The sequence below is a fragment of the Acomys minous genome (assembly GCF_964271855.1).
Source record: "Acomys minous genome assembly, chromosome: 5".
Classification (NCBI taxonomy): domain Eukaryota; kingdom Metazoa; phylum Chordata; class Mammalia; order Rodentia; family Muridae; genus Acomys; species Acomys minous.
In genome coordinates, this window is record NC_140494.1 from 103,036,884 (window position 1) to 103,062,036 (window position 25,153).

Genomic DNA, 25,153 nt, shown 5'->3' on the forward strand with positions numbered 1-25,153 from the left:
GGGGAGGGGAGCTGGGTGGGAGGCAGAGGCAGGCGGATCTCTGAGTTTGAGCCCAGCCTGGTTTACAGAGCAAGTTCCAGGGCAGTCAGGGATACACAGAGAAGCCCTGTCTAGAAAAAAAAACTTTTTGAAGAGAGAGAGATTGGGAGGGGGGAGAGGGGAGAGGTGTGTGTGTGTGTGTGTGTGTGTGTGTGTGTAAGAGAGACAGAGAGAGAGAGACACTGGGGTTGGGGGTTTCTATTTCCTATAAGAAGAAGAGGAGGGAGACAGGAGTGCAATGTCTGTCTCTCTCTCTGCTTTTCAAATCCTGATACGGGGCAGAAGCCAGGGCCAGGCACCGAAACCATCTCTGTTGAGACAAAGCCACCGCTCCTGGAAAGCAAAGGTCAGCCTTGCCCTGCTGAGTCTGGGTTCTGGTGTGGCTTGTGACCCGCTACACACAGTCTTCCCTTTCTCACCTGGAAGCTGGTGAGGTCTGGTCAGAAGGTCTCCCTGGAGTCCCTGCCATGTGACCCTGCGTTTCCTCCCAGTCTGTCCTCTTCCCTTCTGTGGCCATCCTCCAGGATCCCCAGCTGGGACTATCGTCAGAAGCAGAGTCACCTGGGCTCGCCTCTTGTGACACTGTGGCTTATTTACAGGTTGCCAGCAGGTCCAATGGGGCCCTGACCAGAGGGAACCAGGTTGCTGGTGGGCCAAGGCTGAAGAAGCAATGAAGAGAATGGCTGTTTGGTCCCAGGAACGCTCAGGTCTGGGTAACTGTAACAGGAGAAGCTGGAGCTATGTCCCTTGACTCTATACTTGTCCTGCCCTCATTGGCCACGGACACTTACATTGGCTGAGGCCAGAGGATGAAGTGGCAAGTGCTGTAGACACAAGAACCAGCCTCCTGGGACCTTACAGCACAAGAGGGGTAGAGTGGAAGAGCCAGCTCAATTGATCCCTGGTTACTTGTGCTGTTGAGAATAAACTCTAGATGCTGTTTTTCTTTATTTTCTTTTTCTTTTAAAATACTTATTATTTATTACGTATACAGTGCTCTGCCTGCATGTACACCTGCAGGCCAGAAGAGGATCACATCAGATCACATTACAGCTGGTTGTGAGCTACCATGTAGTTGCTGGGAATTGAACTCAGGACCTCTGGAAGAACAGTTAGTGCTCTTAACCTCTGAGCCATCTCTCCAGCCCTAGATGCTGTTTTTCACTGGCTATTCAGCATTGGCTTCATGGTGACACCAAGAGATGCCAAGCATGGTGGGATTTGGCTGGGTCCTGGAGACCAGTTGTTTGGTTAAACATCAGAGTGGGAGTTGCCAATGGGGCTATTTTGTAGATTCACCTTAATGATCTTCAAAGCAATTGTGCCGAAGGTGGGAGCAGGCCTCATCTGACCCAGTGAAGGCCTCAGAGAGACGGTTAAGGAAGGCTGGAGACCTAGAGAGCCTACCTGAGAGTAGGGCGCTCTGGCTGCCTGGCACATTGCAGGCTCTCTTCTGTGGCATTGCCACCCCTCCAGATGTGCTGATTTGCTAATTTCTTAAGATGAGCCTCTCTTCCACTGAGTGTATGTATGCTAGGGCTTCTGCCTCTCTGAAGAGCCCTGGCAAGCAGCCCTTGCAATGCGGGCAAGAGGGTACATTGGAGCATCTACCACAATTCGCTTGCCTATGAGCCAAACATTTCTTTACCACTTGGCCCTTTCCATCTCCAGCCTGGCTTGTGAGAACAACTGATAGCAATCCAGCTGTTTCTCTGGAGCCCAGAAGCTAGGAAGCTGAGGTGAGCACGGGGGGGGGGGGGGGGGGGGGGTGAGGTGGAGGGTGGGGTGCAGCTTAGGAGTCTCCAAATGAGAGAAGAGGGTGTGTGTGTGTGTGTGTGTGTGTGTGTGTGTGTGTGTGTGTGTGTTGAGATAGCTGGGTATTTGGGGAATATTTTGATGAGGCAACCTCAAATTCGTAATTCTCCTCAGCCTCCCTAACGTTGGCATTGCAGGTGTGTGCCACCATGCCAGGCCATGCTTTGGTCCCCTCTCCTCCTTCCCCTTTCCTTTCTGAGACAGAACCAGCCTGGGACTATGTAGCCTCCTAAGAGCTGAGCTCACAGATGATGTGCCTTTGCCTTTGGGTTTTTCTGTTTTTTGTTTTGTTTTGTTTTGTTTTGAAACAAGTTGTCACTCAATATCGCAGCCTGTCCTGGAAGTCACTGTGTAGTCCAGGATGCCTTCCTACCTCAGCCTTCCAAACGTGGGATTCTAGCACGCACCACCAGCCCTGGTACTTACTAAAGTTTTGCTTCTTTTCTTTCTTTCTTTCTTTCTTTTTTTCTTTTGTTTTGTTATTGTTATTGTTGGGGCTTTTTGTTTTGTTTTGTTCTTTGTTTTTGTTTTTGAGTCAGGGTTTCTCTGTGTAGCCTTGGCTGTCCTGGACTCACTTTGTAGCCCAGGCTGGCCTTGAACTCACAGAGATCTGCCTGCCTCTGCCTCCTGAGTTCTGGGATTAAAGGCGTGCGCCACCATGCCTGGCTAATAAGTTTTGGTTCTTAGGAGGGACGGACTCTTGTCCACTTCATGTGAGACCTTGTTCCATGTTGTCCTACAAACCCAGGTCCCACGAAGACTCTGCAGCAGAAACCCCTCAACTGTGGGGCCCATGGTTGCCCTACCTAAGCTCTTCCAGGACTGTGGAGAGTGAAGACCAGAGAAAGCCTGCAAGGATGAAGGGTATGGCTGGTGTGATCTTTTCCCTCTCTGACAGAGGTACCCAACAGTTTGGACATCTGGTCTACCTGAAGCCTTCTTCACTTCAGTGAAAGGGACCAGTCAGGATCCTGCTCTGCCAACTCTAATCTTTCCCAATTTGTCCAGGGACTACTATCGCAGGCAGTTGGTCCCACACTTTGGATTTCTCCTCCCCTAAAACATGGGCCCTCTGATATGTGAGCTCTTGGAGGCTCTAGTTGGCCAGCCAGATAAACCTATTGTCTCAGTCAGTGTTCTACGATTTATTTATTTATTTATTTATTTATTATGTATACAATGTTGTATCTGCATGTACACCTGCACACCAGAAGAGGGCACCAGATCTTATTACAGATGGTTGTGAGCCACCATGCGGTTGCTGGGAATTGAACTCAGGACCTCTAGAAGAGCAGCCAGTGCTCTTATCCTTTGAGCCATCTCTCCAACACCATCAGTCGGTGTTCTATTGCTGTGAAGCAACACAAATGAGCACGGCAATTCTTATAACGGAACACATTTTTTTTTTTTTTTTTTTTTTTTTTTGGTTTTTCGAGACAGGGTCTCTCTGTGTTAGCCTTGGCTGTCCTGGACTCACTTTGTAGACCAGGCTGGCCTCGAACTCACAGCAATCCGCCCGCCTCTGCCTCCCGAGTGCTGGGATTAAAGGCGTGCGCCACCACGCCCGGCAACGGAACACATTTAATTGGAGCTTGCTTACAGTTTCAGAAGCTTAGCCCATTGTCATCATGGCAGGGAACATGGTGACATGCTGGCAGGCCTAGTGCTGGAGGAGCAGCGCAAAGTTCTACATCCAGATCCACAGGCAGCAGGAAGACATAAAGCCCAAAGTGCAGCCCAGTGACACACTTCCTCCAGCCAGCCACACCCACTCAACAAGGCCACACCTCCTAATTCCTTTCAAGTAGTCCCTCTCCCTGATGACCAAGCATTCAAATATATGAGCCTATGGGGGGGGGGGTCATTCCTATTCAAGCCACCACCCCCATTCTGGTTGGAAGTGACATCACTATGTGCCCCCTACGCTGGATCTCAGCTCTGCTCTTTTTGTGTTGTTTTCTGTTTGTTTTATTGAGATAGAAGATAGTCTTGAACGTCTTATCCTTCTGCCTCTATATGTGCGGGGATTACAGGTGTATGCGACACTGTGTCTACCTCAGCTGAATTCTAGCTAGTCACTGGCCTTGGGCAGGTATCTTAGGGTTTTGTTGCTGTGAAGAGACACCACGACAATGGCAATTCTCCCCCCCCCCTCCCCAGACAGGGTTTCTCTGTGTAGCCCTGGCTGTCCTGGACTCACTTTGTAGACCAGGTTGTCCTTGAACCTCACAACCTTGATCTGCCTGCCTCTGCCTCCCAAGTGCTGGGATTAAAGGCGTGCACCACCACCCCCAGCTTAAATGCTTTCTTTATAAGAGTTGTCGTGGCAGATGGTGAGATGGCTCAGAGGTTAAGAGCACTGGCTACTCTTCCAGAGGACCTGGGTTCAATTCCCAGTACCCACATGGCAGCTCATAACTGTCTGGAACTACTCTTACAAAGGATCCGACACTTTCACACAGACATACAAGTAGGCCAAATTTCAAATGTACTTAAAAAAAAAAACAGTTGGCACGGTCGTGGTGTCTCTTCATAGCAATAGAACAGTGACTAAGACGACAGTACCCAAAGCCCTGTCTGGCTGCACCTCCCATAGCTGACCACCCACAGCTATCTGACTGGCCCTGAGTAGCAGCGATGACTAGGCACTGCTTGTCTCAGCAAAGCACTGACTGCTGTGGTGGTATAATTTAGGGCACTGTGACAGAGGCAGGGATGAGGCTGGGCGGGACTTACAATTGTGGCCTGCTACCCAGACTCTGGAATATCAGCACCAAGCATGGTCAACACCAAAATCTCAGGGAGCCTTACATTTTACCCCTACCCTGATGCTTAGCAAGGGACCATAGTCAGAGAAGCCTGTAGAGACTGTGCGCAGAGCTCTATCAGTGCAGGGGATAAGGCAAGCTCAGAGGTCCCCAGGCAGGAAGTTGAGAAAAACACTCCAGGTCTTGAAACATTCGTTTTCTTTTCTTTTTTGTTTGTGTGTTTGTTTTTTGAGACAGGGTTTCTCTGTGTAGCCTTGACTATCCTGGACTTGCTTTGTAGACCAGGCTGGCCTTGAACTCACATCGATCAGCCTGCCTCTGCCTCCCAAGCGCTGGGATCAAAGGCGTGCGCCACCACTGCCCGGCCTTATTTTATTTTTTATTTTGGTTTTTTGAGACATGGCTTCTCTGTGTAATAGTCCTCGGCTGTCCTGGATGGACTTGCTTTGTAATCCAGACTGGCCTTGAACTCACAGAGATCCACCTGCCTCTGCCTCTGCCTCTTGAGTGTTGGGATTAAAGGAGTGTGACACTATGCCCAGCCCTATTTGTTTTATTTATTGTTTTTGAAGCAGTCTTGTGGTGGCTGGCCTGGTGGTACTGGTACTCCCAGCAATCCTCCTGGCTTATCTGTCTGATTGCTGACATTATAGATATGTGTCACCACATCCAATTCGATTTTTTTTTTTTTTTTTTTTTTTTTTTTTTTTTTGGTTTTTGGGACAAGGTTTCTCCGTGTAGCCTTGGCTGTCCTGGACTCGCTTTGTGGACCAGGCTGGCCTGGAACTCACAGCAATCCACCTGCCACTGCCTCCAGAGTGCTAGGATTAAAGGGGAGTGCCACCACACCTGGCACGAATTGAAACATTTTGATTGTTATTTGTTTCGAGACAGAGTCTCAGCAGGGCATGATGGCCTCTGAAGAGCAGTCAGTGCTCTTAACTGCTGAGCCCTCTCTTCAGCTCCAGATGTCTGGTTCTAACATCACTTTTGCCTTTGTTTTGGCCATTACTCACTGGTTTACCTATTTTCTTTGTCTTTCTGTTGGGCAAGACATGACCCCAGGACCTTACCCATGCTATAATACATCTTTGTCTCATCATCAGCATATATATATAAAACATATAAATGACATAATTATATATAAATATTATTTATATTTGTATTGGTGTTTTGCCTGTTTGTTTTTTGTTGTTTTTTAAAATATTTTATTTAATTTATGTGTGCTGGTGTCAGATCTTGGAGTTACAGACAGTTGTGAGCTGCCATATGGGTGCTGGGAATCGGAAGAACAGGCAGTGCTCTTAACCACTGAGCCATCTCTCTAGCCGGGGTTTGCCTGTTTGTATGTCTGAGTACCGTGTGCATGCAGTGCCGTTGGAGGCCAGAAGAGGGCATCAGACTTGCCATGTGGGTCCTAGGAATGGAGCATGGATCATCTGGAAGAACGACCAATGCTCTTAATTACTCAGACGTCCTCAAGCTCTCTGCCTTCCCAAGTGCTAGGATTAAAGGCGTGGGTCACCATGTCAGGCTTCAAGCCCCAATATTTAAAAAATTTTTTTTCATATATGTGTGCACTTGGAGGTCCCAAAAGGGTGGCCGATCCCCATTATGCTGGAGTCTGTGAGCCTCCTCACCCTCGAAGTGGGTGCTAGGGACTGAACTTGGGTCCTCTGTAAAAGCAGCAAGTGCTCTTAACTACCCCCCCCCCCCGTTCCATTATCCTAAGCACAGAGCACACAGTAGGAGCTTTAGAAGTTGCTTTGTCCAGGTGGAGAGATGACTCAGTGGTTAAGAGCACTGCCTACTCTTCCAAAGGACCCGGGTTCAATTCCCAGCACCCACATGGCAGCTCACAACTGTCTGTAACTCCAACATCTGACACCCCCTACATAAATTAAAATTAAAATTAAATAAATAAATAAAAAGTTGCTTTGTCCAGGTTGGCATTAGTTATCGATGTAGAGGCACATTTCTGACACTGGGTGGCAGCAGAGGACAAAGCTCCCTCAGAAACTCGCGGCTGGAGCCATCTGATGAGTGAAAACTTAAAACTTTTTATTCTGGTACAAACGATAAATATTTTGCATTAAAAATCTGGAATTCAAGTTTTCCTTATTCTTCATGTCCCCGCCCCACCCCCCACCCCCATCCCCAGAACTTGGCCAGAGTGCTTCAGTCCGGAGGGAGGAGGAATTGGTGGCAGCTGAGGCAGCCGTTGGGACCGAGGAAAGGCACACGTGGTGGTGGTCTCCGGGGCAGCGGTCTCCCTGCTCCCGTTGCCTCCAGAGCAGAGAGAAGGCACTGTGGCTAGACACATGACCTGGGGCACGAGTCCCCAGCAGCCCTGCTCTGGTCCTCTGGCTGGTGAGGAGGTGTGTTCCACAAAAGATGCCTAGGCCGGGACACTTTGATTGCATGCACGTGGGACATTTCAGGGTGAACGAAGAGGCGTGGGTGTCAGTCTGGTGACCGGCTTTATCCCCTTATGTTCCCCAAGATGGGGACAGGTAGGCATGGGGGCTATGCCAAGGTTGCCCCTGCTGTGACACCCTTTCACAGTTCATGTACTTGAAGCCACAGCTTCAGGAAAAGACCTAAGGCCTCGGATTAGGTCGCCATGCCCTCTGGTGGCCAACGGAGAACTTGTGGGCCCAAGCAGCCATCCCTGACCTTAGGGGTCCTCATCCCAAAGGCACAGCTGCCTCTGAGGTACATAGAAGTCAAAGCTGTAGTTTTTCCTGCAGCTTCGGATGCCGCACTTGTAGGGCGCTGGCCGGTCACGGCTGTGGCAGTACTTGAGCATGCAAGGGTACCAGGCCAGGCTCAGACTGTAGCGGCAGGCGCAGGGCTTTCCTCGGTCCCCGACTTGCCCACAGCGAGGTAATTCCATTTGCTCTAAGGCCTTGGGCAGAGCCTCGAACACAGAGCTGTCCACACCTGGGGGAAAGAGGCAAGCATGAGGAGTGCTGGGACATCTATAGCCCAGGATAGCCTTTTCTCCTGTCACCCCGTCCAAGGCTACCCTGGGGACGAACATAGATGAGCCCCCAGGCCTGAGGTTAAACTAACGGCTTACATTAAATCACAGCTATCCTCATCCGTTGGACCCCAGCTGTGTGGCAGGGATTCAAATTTGGTCCAGAGAAGTTCACTGATGTGGTTGGGGTTGTACAGTGAAAGGGAGTCAGGGCCCCCAAAACAGGCCCGACTTCACAGCCTGCACTGGGCACTTTAAATAAAAACAACTACCTACCGGATGTGGCACCTGAGTGGACAGGGATAGGACATTAGAAACAGAGTGGGTACGGCCATGAGAAGACCACACAAGAGTAGTGGGGGCACAGGTGACAGGGTCCTGGCCAAGGCTCTGCTTAGCGACCATGGGAAGGAACAGCTTCTGGGGTACCAAGGCCAGGCCTGTACCTTCATTTGGGATGTGGTCTGGTGGAGACAGGTGTGTTACGGGAATGACCACAACATCCAGCCCTGTCTTGTGCAGCTGACTGGGCAGAAGGCCCAGGAGCAGCAGCTTGAATCTCACTGTCCCTCCTAGCAAAGGGACCTGGAGAAGGGAGGGCCAGCGAGTTGCACAGGGGCAACTCTGTGCGCAGCTGGGAGGAGCCCCTGAAGGCTCTGAGAGATGCCAGCAGCAGGACCTCCTCGGGAAAGCCTTTCTGACTTGTCACAGCCTCCCCTGAGAATGCTTCTCTTTCATGACGGCATGGCTCACACTCCAGTAGCCACCCTCCAGACCTACCAGCTGCACAACCGGGCGTGTCTGTGTGGCTCATCCCTGAAGGGGCTCAGGAACCCTCTCCTCAACACAAGAGTCACTCAGCCAACGTGTCGTTCCCCCTCCCACCTCTGGGGCTTTTCCCTCTTCTCGCAGAGAGCAGTCCCCAGCTGACCTCGCTCCATCCAGAACTGGACATCCTCCTGGCGGGTGTAGATGGCCTCAGCGGCTTCGGCGCACACGTTGCGTAGATGGGGACTCAGCAGGCCGCCCTGGCTGAAGTTCACGGCGATGTCCATGCGGAGCTGCTCCGGAGCTCGCACCTCTTCAGCCTGCCGCACGGCTCGGGGGTTTTTCTGTAGGGGCAAAGTGGGAGCATCTCCTACCACGCCCTCCTCGATGTCAGGCAGTAGACGGGGTACCTAGCCCAACCCGAGAAACTGATGCCCCGGGGGCAGTGAAAGTCTTTCTGGTTTTGCTTTTTGGATTTTCTAGGGACTTTCTGGCAAGTTTAAGGTGCTGCTGGGAGAAAGGGGTAGGGTGGCTAGGCAAGCTGTTGGAGGGTATATGACAGTGTGGGTCACATGCTTTCTGAATCCAGGGAACTAAGTCTTTCTAAGAGGAGTGGACAAAATTAAGTCTTTCTAAGAGGAGCTGGGTGTGGTGGTACACGCCTTTAATCCCAGCACTTGGGAGGCCGAGGCAGGAGGATCGCTGTGAGATCAAGGACAGCCTGGTCTACAAAGCGAGTCTAGGACACCCAAGGCTACACAGAGAGACCCCAAAACAAAACAAAACAAAAAACCAAAAAAAAACCAACTCCCCCCCCCCCAAAAAAGGTAGGGCCCTGGAGGGAAAAATACCATTAGGCAGGCCTGCTGCCCAGGTCAGCCTAAATGGGCTGTGGTGGGATCCAGGCAGGTGAGTGGGTTGAAGACTGCAAACAACCTTTACTGACTGACAACACTTTCCTGGATGAGTTCTGACCTAACCTACATCCTCAATGAGGAGACTTTTATCCAGTGTCACTAGCTAACGAGGGACAGGGGAGAGGTGATATTTGGTCCTTCTTCAGAGTCCATCCATGCCTTTGTCTCCACCCAGAGAAGAACGAGGCCTGTAGAGACCTGGGGTTCAGTAGTCAATCTGGTGAGGAGCAAACTCAGGGACTCAGGATTTAAGAGTCTGACTGAGGGCAGGGAGATTGGGGGGCAGTGGAGGGGGGTTCTGGGGTCAGGGCCTGGCCAGGCGAGCCTGCTGTGGGCACTTACCTGCCTGAGCTTGGCCATAGCCTCACTGGGGATGATCTCATTGTGGTGCAGCCGGGTGACAAAGCAGAGAGCCTGGAACTGACTCTGCCCCTTCTCCAGCTCCCCCAGGATCAGGGCTCGGAAGATCTTCACATCCTGAAGGGGAAGGCCAGGAGGATGAGGACCAGCTGGAGGGAAGGGCCTCCCCGTCTGCCCCTCCCCCACACAAAGACAACTCCTTCCCCACATAACCAGGAAACTGCTTATCTTTTCCATTTATACCCGTGACTTCAGAGATCACACCCCAAATGTTTCCACGGCTCTCTGGACAAAGTGACAAAGTGAACCACGGGACAAGTTTTCAAATGAGCCCTTCGACCAGACAGACCTTCATCTCAAAGATGACGGCACCCGCTTTTGGCTCTTGTCCACTACTGATGCCTCACCTTGGTGCGGACCCCAGTGTCCTTCATCAGAGTGGGTCAGGGCCCCTGAGACCATTGGGTGGCGCACCATAGGGGAGGGAGGGACTATAGTTTTCACAAGCACACATTCCTGAGTTTTCTCTGGAGCTCTTGGGAAGAGCTTCGGAAGACCCCTGGGTATTCCACAGTCAGCCTGGCCCCTAGCGGCCCCCCTCCCCCAATCAGGGACCGTGGGGACAAAAGCAGCCGGCTGCAGCTGCTGTTGCCTTCCAAGGCTGAGACAGCTCACCTTTCCCCTTCTCTCTCAACTTCCCCTTTCCCCAGGGGGCACTCAGGGCATGGCCAATGGGCCAATAGCTCCTTCCTGTTCTGCACAGGGAGGCTGGGACAGGAAGAGGGAGCAGAACCTTAGGCATCTTTTGCAGTTTGGTTGCAGCTAGAATCTTCTGCTACATCCTCTTGCACTCCTCACTCCCACGCCCATCCCTATGTCACCCATAACTGCCTTCCTAACTGCTTCTAGGGAGAAGGAAGTTAGTAGGTCCCCAGTCACTTTGAAGAGCCCTCCTCCATGGGGGGGGGCACCCTGGCCTCAGCAACTGTAGCTGGGAGCCTTCCCGGTCCCTACACCTACAGCTCTACTTGGCACTAGGCGATGCAACCCTGGGCTGCCTCAGCGGGAACCCCCTGCACTGAGGGCTTACTGTACAATTGCTAGGTCTAAGTGTTTGGAGAACAGGGTCCCAAGCCTCATGGTGACAGGGAACAGACAGCTCATGTACCCAGCAGGCTTGGGTGGAGCTGATGATCTGGAAAGAGTGAGAATCCAGCACTGTAAGCAGAGGTCACTGTCACTGTTGTAGTGACCAGCAAATGTCAGATGAGCTGAGGCAGGTGCCAAACACTTTTTTTTTTTTTGGTTCTGTTTGAGACTGGGTTTCTCTATGTAGCCCTGTCTATCCTGGAGCTCACTATGTAGACCAGGCCAGCTCCACCTCTGAGTTCTGCCTCCCAAGTGCTGGGATTAAAAGCGTGCACTACCACTGCTCAGCTAATAATTTCCTAATAGATTTCACTAATACTGTACTCTATAAGGGATCTCTCTGACTGCCTTTACTAGAAATGACTTTATATAATGACTTGCTAGAAATGCATCAACTGGGGATGGCAACGTGAAGAGCGATTTCCTAGAAAAGAGAAACCGAGGCCCCACTGGGGAGAAAAGTTCCATGAGGCTCCTCATCCCAGAGCCTTGGAAGGAAGGTGAGTCAGCTCGGCTTAACTCCCACTTCCTCTAGACAGGAAATCCCTTCTTGGGTCACAGTGCTGGCATCTCCTTGTCCTGCCAGCCTGGGCCATCTGATCTTCTATCAACGCAGGTCGGCTGAGGGGACCCTGGAGGCTGATCTGCTGGTGGCAGATCCCATTCCAGGCACAGTTCCTGTCAGGTGGGACTCCACACAAGACCTCTCCCTCCAGGAGTCTGAGTCCCGCAGCACCTGGGAGGAGCCTCAGGCGGCATACAAAGGCAGCCTCGCTGGCCTTTTCAGCTCTGACCCTGGTGGGAATCCTATCTGGATTAGAAGGCTGTCTTCTCTCTGACACGTGAAGCAAGTGCCCAGCGGTCTCAGGGCTGTCCAGGGCCTCAGTGAGCTGCAAGACCACCTGCCCACCACAAGGAGTGGAAGGCATTGGACATTTAGAACCAGACCAGAGGCTGGAAGAGCGCTGCTTGAGGAGTCTAAGAGATGCCTCAGGGCTGATAGTACTTAGCATGAAGATCTGAGCTCAATTACTAGCACCCATGTAAAAAGAGGGTGTGTTGGCACTGCTTGTGATTCCCGCGCTGGGGAGGCTGGAAGCAGGACGATCCCTGGAGCTTACCCAGTAGCCGGGGTAGTGTCATCTCTGAACTCCAGGTCCCGGTGAGACACTGTCTCAAAATGTGAGAGGAACAATGCCTGAGGTTGACCGCCGGCCTCCTCCACACGTGCAGATGCACACATGTTCACATGCACTTGAATGCACATGGTTACCTGTGCATACACTAATACATATGTGCTTGAGTGCACACACAAACAGACAGACACACACACACATACACACACACACACACACACACACACACACACACACACACGCCCTGTTTCTGAACTAGATACTAACAGCAATGACAATTACCGGATGCTACCAACATGAGAAGCTGCTGGATGCAGAAGGAAGGAGGATTTCTCACCAAGGAAGAGAAAGTCCTCCATAACTGCAGGACACAAAAGGTCAATGAAGTTGATAACTGGGACAGAGAAACAGTTAACTGTGCTCAAACAGATTGCATCGTCTTATCTGAGGTCCTCTCCACAACAGGAGGCAGAGCTGTGACTATGACAGAGCTCCGCTTGTGTAACCGCATTCTCCAGGGCCATGGATTTAGGGGAAAGGTAGCCTGTTTTGTTTGTTTGTTTTGGCTGTTCTGGACTCGCTTTGTAGACCAGGCTGGCCTCGAACTCACAGTGATCTGCCTGCCTCTGCCTCCTAAGCCAGGATTAAAGGTGTGCGCCACCACACTTGGCTGCCTAGGATTGTTGTTGTTGTTTCTTGTTTTTTATTTTATTTTATTTTATTTGGCTTTTTCGAGACAGGGTTTCTGTGTGATAGCTCTAGCTGTCCTGGAACTCTCTCTCTGTAGACCAGGCCTTTTTTTTTTTTTTTTTTTTTTTTTTTTTTAATGTATACAATGTTGTGACAGCATGTACAACTGCACGCCAGAAGAGGGCGCCAGACCTCATTTCTGGGAATTGAACTCAGGATCTCAGGAAAAGCCAGTGCTCTTAACCTCTGAGCCATGTCTCCAGCCATGGTAGCTAGGGTTTTTTGTTTGTTTGTTTGTTTTTTGGTTTTGGTTTTTCGAGACAGGGTTTCTCTGTGTATCCTTGGCTGTCCTGGACTCACTTTGTAGACCAGGCTGGCCTCAAACTCACAGTGATCCGCCTACCTCTGCCTCCCGAGTGCTGGGATTAAAGGCGTGTGCCACCACTGCCCGGCCTAGCTAGGGTTTTAAGTCAGGTAGTCTAAGCTGTCTCACAGCTGAGCTCTTTTCCCCAGAATGCACAATTGCCTCCTGGATCAACTAGTCTAATTTCCCTTAAGTTCATCTAATGAAACAGGCCAGCTGGGTGGAATGTATACCTAGCACTTGGAAGGTGCAGACAGAAGGACTGCCAGTTTGAAGGCAATTTGAAAGATTTTGTTTCCAAAGATAAATGAAGGAAAAATGGGAGAGAAAAAGGAAGTGGGTAAGGCCATGAGGGAGAAACCAACCAATCAGTGAACTGGAGCTTAGGCCCACAGAGCTAGTTAACGGCAGACGTGGGACTAGAACCTGGGTCCCTTCCCATCATACTCCCTTGGCCACTATCCCTCAGTCCTTGGTTGATTGTCTAGGGCCATGGTGGTTCCTGCTCTCACACTCTGCGTGCCTAACAAGCAGCCTGATAACAAAAAAACACGAGGCAGGAGTACGTCCTACCCCACTGCGTGCACTGTGGAAACCCCCTTTATACCCAGGTTCTCTGGTCTTCCTGATCCTATTTTCCCCCAAAGGCACATGACCTTTGCTGACCCACAATCAAGGCTCCAGAACAAACATTAGGACAGTGTGAAAGAGCTCCCCCGCTTTGGGAACACCTGTCCAGATGTTAACATCTGGTTAAACCCAAGCCAGATGAAAACTTAGTTCCCAGTCTCTCTCTTCGCCTGGGGTCCCCTTGGATGATTCACGTGGATGTTGTCAAAATGCCAAGACAGATGGCACAACTGGGCAGGAACCTCTGGCAGAGAATGGAGGTTTAGGGTCTGGGCTGGACTCCCAAACTGTTAATGTTCCATAAAGTCCTTTCTCCCAGGGACCTTCAGGCCAGAAGGAACTGGCTGGGGCATACAGCAAGAAGAGGCCAGGCAGGGGCGGGGAGGCCGCTGAGTTGGCCCCTGATCTTGGGGCTAGGGGTGGGGATCTATGTAAACTCTCCGAGAGTCTTAATTTCCACACTTGCAAAATGAACCCAGCCACAGTACTACTCTGAGGGGCTGCCATGAGCAATGGGAAAGTGAGTGAGCTCAGGACACAGAGTGGGACTCAGTTTCTCCCCTGATGTGGCAACCCCCTGTTCCCAATGTCACCTACTCCAGGCCTCAGAAGTGGTAAAGATTCTTCTATAGATAAGCTGGAGGCTCAGGCAGGTGCGATGACCCCTGTGAGACGTGCACACATCAGTAGGAGAGCACTGACTAGCATTCTCCAAGGCAGGGGTTTTCACAAGCTTCTGGAAAGGCACAGCAATGGCCAAGTGCAAGGGTCCTGTAGTTACGGGGCTCCTGAGGTAAGAAAGGCTGACGTCACCCAACCAACTTCAGTGCCGGGGTATAAGGCCTGGAGTTGAAGTTTCTGCTAACTACCATGGAGGCAAAAGATGGATAAGGGAGTTAACTGTTCTTGTATGTGGGGTTGAGGTGGAGGGATGGTGGGAAAGCTCCCAGAGTGAGTGGTGGGTTGGTGGCCCTTGAGATGTCTTTCCAGTCAAGATGAGGAATTACAGGCAATCACCCCTCACCGAGCATTTAATGCCCTCTAAGAGCTGTTATTGTCTTCACTATAAAGGGCACCCACCCTAGAGCTGGCACCCCCTGTTAGTTATATATTAAAATACAGTTCCTAGAATGAGCAGAATTGGGTCGCCCCCTGGACCATTCTGTGAGCCCGTTACTCTGTGGGGACACCCCATATCCCCCGTCCATCCTCCTTAGGCCTCAGCCTCCAGGTGCCACCTGCTCAGGCATGGTCCTGTGTGAGGACACCCAGCTCAGCAGAGCCACCTTCCCAGTGCCCTGCCTGCCTTATTTCTCTTTCATTCCTCCAGGCCGAGTGCACATCTCTTTCTCCGTGTATTCCTGCCCGCTGGAAGACGGTAGAGCTCAAGAAATCACACACGGGCAAAGTGAGCAAGAGTATGAAGGGATTCTGAGACCAGAGGTGGGGATGGACCAGGGCCTGCTGAGATGGAGAGGGGAGCAGGGGAGGGGAGGGGGTTGGCTGAAGAGGCAAATAGATAGCAAGAGGGGCAGGATTTGGGCTCTAGGAGTCAGCTAAAACATCTGAGCTTAACTTTGCAGGTAGGTTTCACTCCTGGGTTGAGCCGGGGTCTGGTATGAAGTCTAGTTGACATTTGACTGTACCCTGGTGGTGGTGGTGGGGGATATTCCCTGACTCCAAAGCCACTCACTGTCCTTGTACAGCATCTGCCTGGGCAATGACTTGTGGGGGACCACCCTGTGGTCTGGCTCTAGGTCAAAGGCAAGTGGCTACAGCTTGCTTAACGTGCTAGGCAGGAGCTGGCCCAGGGCAGAAGCCTCACATTCACTAGCCTCCTTAATCTCCAAGGTTTATTTTCTTGGCCTTTTATCAGTGGGGGAGGGGTGGGGCGCACTCCTGCAGGCTGATAGCGACGATCTGGCATTCTAAAATGTCAGGCTTTAGGGAATCTTGTGGTTGATGGCTCGGTGAAGTTCCAGAGAGAAAGGGGCTTCATTAGCCACACAGCGGTAAGGCCAGCATCAGACACCCCAGACCTCCCAGGCCTCAGTCCGGTGCTCTGCTTCACCCCATGAGATACTCCATTCCTCCGGTGCCCTCCCTCCCCCCTTCCATCTTTTGTGAGACACACTGTGTTTCCCCAGAGAGAGGGGCTACTTTGCCTCAGCTCTGATGGGGTTCCACAGGAACAGGGAAATGATGGCAGACAGCTGTGCTGGAAAAACACCCGTGACAGGAGACACCCTGTGTGGGGCCCTCCAGGCTGCTTTCCCAAAGAGGCCCAGGGAGTGCTTCCTGCTGAGGAAGAGAGGCCACACTGCAGAGGGAGGCCCTGACCTGGGATGGTCAGGACAGGAGCAGCATGCCTTTCAGACATAGTCAGGGAAGAGGGAACACACAGTGTTACTTGGGCCACTGTTACTGGGGTTCTTACTTAGCTGTCAGTCAACTCTAGCTTGAGCGGACACACCCAAACTTATCCCAGCTTTCCCTACCCTCAGGCCACAGGCTGCCATCTTTCACACAGATCGGTTGTTCCTCAATCTCCTTTTCTCACGTAATGGCTCCTATTACACACGTGCCACACACACACACACACACACACACACACACACACACACACACACACACATTTCACCACAGCCCAACCACTCCCAGCTTCCCCCTTCCCCTTCCCAGGCTCCCAGATTCCAGCTCCTAGCTTCCAGTGTTCTCAGGATGCTCTTCCTCAGTACCTGTTCTAGAAGTTTCCTGGGGCAGCATGTAGTTAGATGCTTAGTCTCAGACCCTGCCACCATCACACTTTCACTACAGAGCAGTTGAAAACTAAGGAGACCCAGGCCTTCGTGTGTGTGTGTGTGTGTGTGTGTGTGTGTGTGTGTGTGTGTGACAGCCCAGGCCAGAGGCCAGTGGGCAGTGGCCTCCACAAGCAGTACCTACCCCCACCTTGCTATCCCCAGCCCCCTTGCTACTGGACAGTTGGGGAAACGCCGCCTCCTGGGAGGGTGTTCAGCCATCCCAGTGTCCTCATCACCAGAGCGCGTGATTCTGGGGCCCAGGCTGGGCCAATCTAAATATTTATTCCTCAGCTCCTGGCTGGGACTGCTTCATGACTAGACAGGGGCCAGCTTCACTGGGCTGGGACTGGGGACTGCAGAGCTAAGGCCTGCCCTACCCAGGCTAGCTGCCCCACGGCAGATGCAGGAACCCCTCTGTAGCTCTGCCTAACTCTTTTCCAGGAGTACAGCAGGATGCTATAGGAGACTTTGGCATCCCCCACTATACTCACAGACCTCATCCAGGCCTGGACAGAGGCTTCTTATTATAGCATTTATACTAGCCAGGGCCAGTGCCCCTCATGGCCAGTCCCCAGCCCTCCTAAGAGCCCCATGCTCTGTCAGCCAAATCCCAAAGGTCACCACCATCCTGACTGCCCAAGGGGAACAATGCGAGGCTTTATGTGGATCAACTGCTCCCCACTGTCTAGCTGACTCAGGGCTCCTGACATGGGGTGCCACACTTCTCTCTCACTTAGATTCCAGCCTCCCTCAATCCCCTGCCCTTCATCTGAATCCCCAGTGACAGGTAAGTAAACACTTGCCGGTTTAAAGGACAGAAGCTCCTAGTGATGCATTGGTCCCTACTGCAGAAAAAAGTTGGAATTTCATGCAGGGATGGAGCAACGCAGTGGAGGGGCCTGTGATTCTCATGGGCCCCTTGTTCTGCAGACCCCACCCCCACCCCAGCCCCTGTACTCAGGCTTAGAGGCCCTCAGAGACCAGTTGCATCACACAGCTAGGAAATGGCAGAAAAGCACAGAGACTGATTGGCAGTTATTTGGGACCCAGTTTTCAAAGCGAGCCTGGCCTTTTACCCTCCAGCGCACAGCCCAGGAATCAATCCCGGATGCCTTAGGAATTACAGGTTTGGGAGCTGGGACCTATACCAACTGCATATAAAGAACTGCTTGTGGATTCTTCTGGACTAGGGCTCTTCCACACTTCTTTCCCTCTCCAGAGTGCATTTTATCCTTTTAGAAGAAGCCCACCCAGAGAGCTGGAGAGTTAGTCAGTTAGTCAGATGTGGTACGAGGATCTTAGGGACCTAATCATGGGTCACCACCAGCTGTCTGATCTTGTCATCAATGTCATTTCCAAGGTCAGTTTGTGCATCTGCAGGACAGTGGCGAATATGCCTCGTGTTGTAGCAGTGCAGACAACCGAGACCACATGTGGGATCGGAGTCACTGCGCAAGGCAGGGTGCCTATGCCCATGTAGTGTGCGCTTCCCCAGGTTGGGTCGTCTGCCCGCCTGTCTGTGGAGTAGGTGTCTGCGTGAGCTTACCTACTACTCTGCTATTGAGGAGTCTGAAAACAAATCCCACCCATCCCCTTCTTCCTTCTGCAATCTCTCCAGCAGGCTACACCATTGGCTCCTGGTGGTGGTCAGGATAGGACCCCATCTGGACATAGCATCTCTACCAGGGAGAGGAGATGCTAGCCATAGGCCAGGGAGCACGAAACACTTTGCATCCTGACCCAAGGCTCAACAGATATGGAGGAAGGACTAGAATTGGACACAAGAGCCCCACATACACAGCCTGGTCTCTTTGCTTCCTGTAAACTCCGGAGAAAACTCTCTGTGCTCCAAGTAGTTCTCCTGCCTTAAAAGCCCTTCTAAAGGTTAAGGGGATGGATGGTCCAGTTGGTAAACTGCCTGCTCTCAGGACCTGAGTTCAGATCCCCAGTACCCGTGTAAAGAACAGGGCAGGGCTGCACACACCTGTAGTGTTAAGTGTTGGGCAGGAAGAGAAACAAGAGAGTTCCCAAAGCTCATGGTCAGGTAATCTTGTCCAGCTTCAGTGAGAGACCTCGATTTAAAAAAAAAAATAAGAGCCGGGCGTGGTGGCGCACGCCTTTAATCCCAGCACTTGGGAGGCAGAGGCAGGCGGATCGCTGTGAGTTCGAGGCCAGCCTGGTCTACAAAGCGAGTCCAGGACAGCCAAGGACACACAGAGAAACCCTGTCTCGAAAAAACCAAAAAAAAAAAAAAAAAAAAAAAAAAATAAGGTGGAAAGCGATTGAGGAAGACACCTGATGTCAATCTCTGGCCTCCTACATTCATGTACACACACACACACACACACACACACACACACACACACACACACATACACTCACCCCCTGCACTCTCTCTCTCTCTCTCTCTCTCTCTGTCTCTCTCTCTCTCTCTCTGTCTCTCTCTGCCCTCTACTACCCCAGATTTCCAATCCATTACATGTCTTCCATGCCAAACCACAGGGGACTCAAGACAGACAGGGCATGATTTAGGATCTTAAATGCTTCTCCTCTTGTCCTACACCGCTGTGATGTGACTTTCTCTTGGGACGGTGTCCATGTGAATACTGCAGGCCCTCACTGACCATATCCCACAGGAACCCCACCCTTGATCGGAGACAGGGAATCTGATGGTTTTTTGGATGGGATAGTTCTTTCCTCTGGCGTCCACTTACCCACTGGTACCCAGGACAGGAAGCAACTTCCTAATCTCCCTGGCTCCTTCTCCCCCCTTGGAGTAAGCCTGAGCTGAGCCATAGCACGATGTAGCTCTTGATGCTGGCATTCTCTCCTGGGTTCCAGCCCCTGGGTCCCCCAAGATCTCTTTCTTCTTCGCTTTTGGAGTGGGAGCCCCTTTTTCTCCTTCTATGTCATCACCACCCCGATGCAGTCACACATGACTTTCTTCATCTCTTATAGCCCCACCTTCCCCTTTGTGGCCAGCCCCAAACCAGGCTGCTTGCAACGTGACTCATTCCTTCCCCTGCTTTTGGACATTCAGACGGGGGGTGGGGGGGGTGGGGGTGGGGGGTGGGGGGGTGGGGTGGGGGTGGGGGGGTGGGGTGGGGGTGGGGGGGGTGGGGGGGTGGGGTGGGGGTGGGGTGGGGGGGGGTTGGGCGCAGAGTGCTTGGACAGAGATACGAGCGTCAGGGAGGGGGCCAAGAGGGATGTCAGATAAGCAGCTAGAGAGGCTGAGGATGGCGACATGCCTGCCACTACTGTGCTCAGTGGCTATATACATGCAGGTCAGATTCTATATGTGGGGTCTGGATGATAATGGGTGCAAGGCGTGTTGCTCACTGTGTACATTAGGAGTTAGAGCTCCTATGTGGAGGGCATATAGATTTAGGCCCAGAGTATAACCTCTGCTTATAGTACATTGGGGGCTGGAGAGGGTAGGGTACGAGACTCAATGTTAGCCTGTGGGAGGCCCTGGGTTCAATCCCCAGAGCCAAACCCAGCACATTACGGTTAGGGAAGGGAGAACAACAGACTCATACTGCTTGTTTTTGAAACCGAGTCTCATGTAGCCCAGGCTGGTCCCAAACTTATTATGTAGCTGAGGATGACCCTGAACGACTAATCATTGATTGCAGATGTGTGCCACCATGCTCAATTTATGGGTGTAAACTCAGGGTTTTCTGCATGGTAGGCAAACACTATTCATTTAACCCCATCCACAATCCCTGCCCTTTAAAAAAAAAAAAAAAGGTAGCCCAGGCTAGCATTCAACTTCCTGCCCCTACCTTCCAAGTGCTGGGATTATAGGTGTGCACCACTGTGCCTAGCTATCACCTGGCACTCCTTAAAGAATCCCGTTTGCCTGGCTCTTCTATTCAGATACCCTGATTTAGAGGAATGGGGCTCAGTCCAGGTGTCGGGAGTTCCCAGGTACCCTTCAAAGCCACTGAGCCATGGCCCTACTGGCATTCTTTCAGAGTTACAGATCAGTCAGCCTGGTGAGTATCAGCCTGAGGAAGGACTCCAGGTAACACAGGACAACCTTGTCACATCCCATGCTGCTCATAGGATCTGCCAGCCAGGTCAGGGCTCTAGTGTCCCACGGTGTGCTAAAGACTGATCGCTTTACCAGCTTTGGGGTCAAGGTCCAGGCAAGGTGACAACCAGTCAGCCAGTGCTAGAAGCCCTACCCAGGAAGAAGGCAGTGCTGATGAAGGAGATTGTGTAAGGGCTGGGGACTCCTCCTGCACAGGGGTGTCACTCACACCCTAGGTTTGCTTAGTCCAAGGTTGACTGCTGCCCTGGAGGAGCTGGCTGGCCATTGATTCAGCAGCTTCCAGGAGCAGGTGGCACTTAGTGGAGGCTCGCACCTGTCATTCTATCACTTGAGATGGTGAGTGGGGCGGGGCATCCGCCTTTAATCCCAGCACTCGGGAGGCAGAGGCAGGCAACTCGAATCGCTGTGAGTTCCAGGCCAGCCTGGTCTTCAGAGTGAGTCAAAGACAGCCAAGGCTACACAGTGAAACCTTATCTCAAAAAACCAAAAAACCAAAAAAAAAAAAAGAGTTATTGGGGCAAGAAGATCAAGAGTTCCAAGATAGTCTTGTGTTAACAGTTTCTTGGGAGATTGAAACATTGTATCCTACAGGGAACCTCCTGAAGCAGAAAATTAAGCAACTGAAAACTTCAGGAAGTCCCTGAAGCTGACCAGATTCATGAGTCCCCCTTCTTCCCTGAGTAAACAATAAAAGCTGAATTTCAGAGAAGATGCTCACACCAGACCAGCTGCTCAGTAGACGCAAAAGCCAGTCAAACAGCCCGAAAGCAGTGTACAACAATTGAGGCACCTGGAAGCTGCCTGAAGGCTGCACAGTGTGCCCCAGGTTCCCAGCTATGTGAGCAGTCCCCAATGCTGGGGTGGGCCTTGCTGATGCAGCTGTCTTTGAGTCATTTCTGCTTCTCTAAGCAACCCCAATAAAACTCACTGGTTCACCAGTTGGACTTGGGTGGTATCTGTGCTCTGCGCTGTCATGGGGTCCCTAACTGGGGTAAGTAGGCCTGTGTGTGGTATCTCCCCAGGAAAAGTTTTATCCCACAACATAGAGAGACTTTGTCTCAAATAAATAAAATATAAAACACACGTTTCAGATTAACCTGGACCACACAGGGAGTTCAAGGCCAAGGTCAGTGTGGGCTATATTTGGAGACCTTGCCTCCAAGACAGGAAGAAGAGAGGTGACAGACAACAAGGACTCTAGTCTTCACCAGGCTCTTGGTGATTTTTCTTTGTGATCTCTTGCCTACCTTTCAACCTCTCTAATCCAAGCTGAGCAGGGAGGGAGGAGGCTGGCTGAGAAGTAGAGCGAGCCAGCTTCCGGGCTAGCTAAGAGCATCATCGTTTGCTGAGCACTTGACACTGCACCAGCAGCAGAACGGCATAACCATATGTGCTTCGCTCCGAGTTTGGTCTGTCCAAGACCTTGGGGCAGGTGCCAGTGTTAACACATTTTACAGATGAAGAAATGAAAGCCCAGAGGGATCAAACGGCTGGATGGAGGTTGACCGGCCCACAGGTGGTAAGCCACTATCTCCCAACAGTGATCAGATGGCATGCACCACTATTGCCAAGAGGATTCAGGATTTTTCCCCCCCTAAAGCAGCCCCTAATAAGCATGATCCACAAAAACACAACTTCTGGGCCGTTTTCTACAGGAAAAGTCATTACTTCTAGACAGAGCTTTCCAGTGGAAATCTAACAAAGGCTGTGAGGCCTAAGAGGCCTTCAGAAGTAAGCAACAAGAGGTCACATGCTAGAGCAGACTAAACACTGTCCTCCCTAGGCCCTGTGTAACCCACCCCGCCCTGGCCTGGGCCAAAGAAGAGATCTAGAAGTCCTCTGACAGCTGGCTTTCCACTTTCTATGCCTTCTAACTGCTGTTTCCCCCCCCCCCCATCCCCCAGAACCTGGAGATGCCAAGGACAGGTGTGAAATGTCAGCTCTGAGTCAGAGGCTGACCTGCAAAGCAGACTTTGGAAAACTTGGGTGAAGATTTGAGCCATTAAGGGGATTAAACTGAGCACTTGCCACCATCAATCCTGAATGTTCCCTCCAACTGAGTGCCCCATGCTCAGTCCAGCGCCCAGTCTCCCGCCTCCATGGCAGGCCACCACCACCCCATCACAGCCTCCTGTGTTTTCTTTCCTGGTTGCCTTTGGGAGCAGAGCAGCAGTACCAACCTTTTGTAGCCAGAGGCTAGAAAAGCTCTACTCCAGTCCTCGACTTTCATGCCCCACCCAGCTTGGCTATCAGACATCTTGCCTAGGGATAGATAAACCTTTCTTTAAGGTTCTAGGGTGTGGTCACAGCACAGGGCCAGTGGGCAGGTGGGTGGACACTAGCCACACAGTCTATGGCTGGCTTTTAGGTCTTTGGGGGGGAGATTAAGATGCCCACTCCCGATTGATTCAGCCCAGAACACCATGGATAAAATGTTCCAAGAGCTCAGGTGGGCAAGCAGGGGAAGAGCTCCCCTTTCTCCACAGTGGCTCATCTGCCCTACTTGCTTCTAAGAACCCAGCTTGGGCCTGTCTGGCAAGCATGGGGTACCGTTCTACCAACGACGTCCTCTGTCAGGGTGACTCCCTGGGCCTGGGCCAGATGGTCAGTGCAGCCTCAGCTGTCCTGCACCCAACATTGGATCCTGCGCCCGCCACCCTAGCAACACCTCTGGTGTCTATGGCAACCTCACAGGGTCTGTAGCTGGCCCCCTCCTCTCAAGGTCTCCAAATACTCCCAGTTTCTCCCAGTTTCTCACCGAGACAGAAAGAGAGAGAGAGAGGTAGAGACATAAAGACAGAAGGGCGAGGGACTGGGAAGAGGAGGCAAATTGTGGACTTCCCCAGCCCCTGTCAGGCATAGGCTGAGACACTGAGACACTGACAACTTTTTCCAAATGTAAGAAACTTCCCCTCCCTCCCCCAACTTTTCCTAGGCCCTCTTGCTTCAAGCTTTCCAGCCCTCCAGCTCAGAGAGAGAGAGAGAGAGAGAGAGAGAGAGAGAGAGAGAGAGAGAGAGAGAGAGAGAGAGAGAGAGAACTGCTCCTAGGTTTGGGAGGGACCAAGGGCAGACAGCTCTGCAGGGAAAATGATCTTGGAATGCCGCTCTAGGGCCGGAGAGGTCTTGGAAAACACTTCCCTGCCAAGTACAGAAGAGCTAACTTCACGCAGCCGCTGCGACAGGGAGAGCCAAGGTCTCCATACCGCATACCACCTGTGGATTTCCCCCTTTAGTCACAGAGGCTGGGGCAAGAATGGAGGCCTTATTCACACGCACGCACGCACTTTTGCCGGAGTGTCAGCTGGGAGTGCTGAGTAGGCACAGGAGCTGGTCAGTGCATGAGAGGGGCCTTGGCTGCTCTGAGCCAAGCAACAGAAGGCTAGAGTAAAGGACCCAGATCTGGGTGCTGGAAAGTGGACAGTGAGTTAGAGAGGAGCCTGGCGTGACCTTGGGCAAGTCATAATCCCCTTCCCGCACCGCGATTTCCCGCTGCATGCTTGAGGGGTGCCTGGGACTTCCGAAGGCTCAACTCGAAAGCCTGCCACCGCCCCCCGTGGTGGGTGAGACCGGACTAATAAGGGTGCCTCTCACCTTCTTGAAATCCGCGGTGAAGGAGATGAGAGTGCCGTCGGGTTTGCGCAGCTCTAGGCTGATGCTGTCGGCGTCGCTGTCCGCCTGCAGACTCTCCTCGGTCACCTGGCCGTCGGGCAGCTTCACACGGACCCGCAGCTCAGCCGGCGCGCCGCTCCCCGCGCCCACGCCGTGCAGCGCCCCAAGCAGCAGCGGCGACAGCAGCAGCAGCTGCAGCAGCAGCGGCAGCGCGGGGCGCGCCGAGGGGACGTCGCGGCGGCCGGGGGGCCGCATCCCCGCCCGGGGGCCCCGGCGCGCCGCGTGGGGGAGGGGAGACGCGCCTACAAAGTTTGCCCTAAGTTGGGGGTCCGGTTCGGGAATTCCAGGCAATCGCCCCCTCTGGAGGGGAGACTCAACCCGGAGGTGTCCACGACGTGCTGCGAACTCACGTGGGCCGCGTTGAGCTACACTCCTCGAGCCCCAGACGGCGCCCCCCGTGCGTGTCCCCCAGCCGCCCCGACTCCAGAGCTCCCGACTCTGTTCAGCACTTTTCATTCAATCCCACCCCCCGTCACTTCCTTCAGAAAACAGAAACCACCAGGACCTGCCTTAAAGAGACCGCGCACCTCTTGGCCCTTAAAGGGACCGCGGTGGCCCAGAGAGGGGCGGGGATTAGGGACCGCGGCTCAGCGGCTTTGTGGCCTAGGCTGGTTTTCTCTGCATCCCTCCCTCCCGCCGTGCCCGGTCACCGGCCCAGCCTTGTCCAGAATTTGCGCTCCCGGCAAATCCCTTCCTCCCATGAAGGGCGGGACGGGTGACTCTTCCCCCGCCCCCCACACCCCTTCTGGCTTGTTCTGGTGCCACGTGGATGAAATAATCGGGCTTGGATTTTCAGGGGTTTTGCTTAGTCTTTTAGTTTCTCTGACACAGCGAATTTCTCAAATGCATATGGGGGTGCTGGGGCGGGAATCAGGCCTCAACTCCCACTCCGGCTCTTCCTAGGTCGGGCAGTAGACCTGGGGGTTGAGGGGCATCTACTGCATCCATCAGGTGTGGGCTGTTTTGATAAGTGAGGTGGCCAATCTGGATGCAATCTTCAAGGAGCC

The 25,153-nt window shown here is 52.5% G+C and overlaps 1 protein-coding gene across 1 annotated transcript; it reads right to left on the bottom strand.

Annotated features, from left to right (window-relative positions):
* Positions 1–6,659: 6,659 nt before the first annotated feature.
* Positions 6,660–24,804, bottom strand: OAF (out at first homolog). The gene is made up of 4 exons (XM_084783616.1): positions 24,069–24,804; positions 9,633–9,767; positions 8,537–8,717; positions 6,660–7,565 (listed from the first exon to the last, which is right to left on the bottom strand). Exons 1-4 carry the CDS (start codon positions 24,600–24,602, stop codon positions 7,300–7,302), a joined length of 1,116 nt encoding a protein of 371 aa, XP_084639742.1. The 5' UTR covers positions 24,603–24,804; the 3' UTR covers positions 6,660–7,299.
* Positions 24,805–25,153: the final 349 nt, after the last annotated feature.

Coding starts and splice junctions, on each gene's coding strand:
- OAF (XM_084783616.1), bottom strand. CDS start 24,602: ATGAAAAGTGCTGAACAGAGTCGGGAGCTCTGGAGTCGGGGCGGCTGG. Junction 9,768..24,068: donor TCACCGCGGATTTCAAGAAG/GTGAGAGGCACC, acceptor CTTCCCCTTCAG/GATGTGAAGATCTTCCGAGC. Junction 7,566..8,536: donor CCAGTTCTGGATGGAGCGAG/GTCAGCTGGGGA, acceptor TCTTTCCCCCAG/GTGTGGACAGCTCTGTGTTC.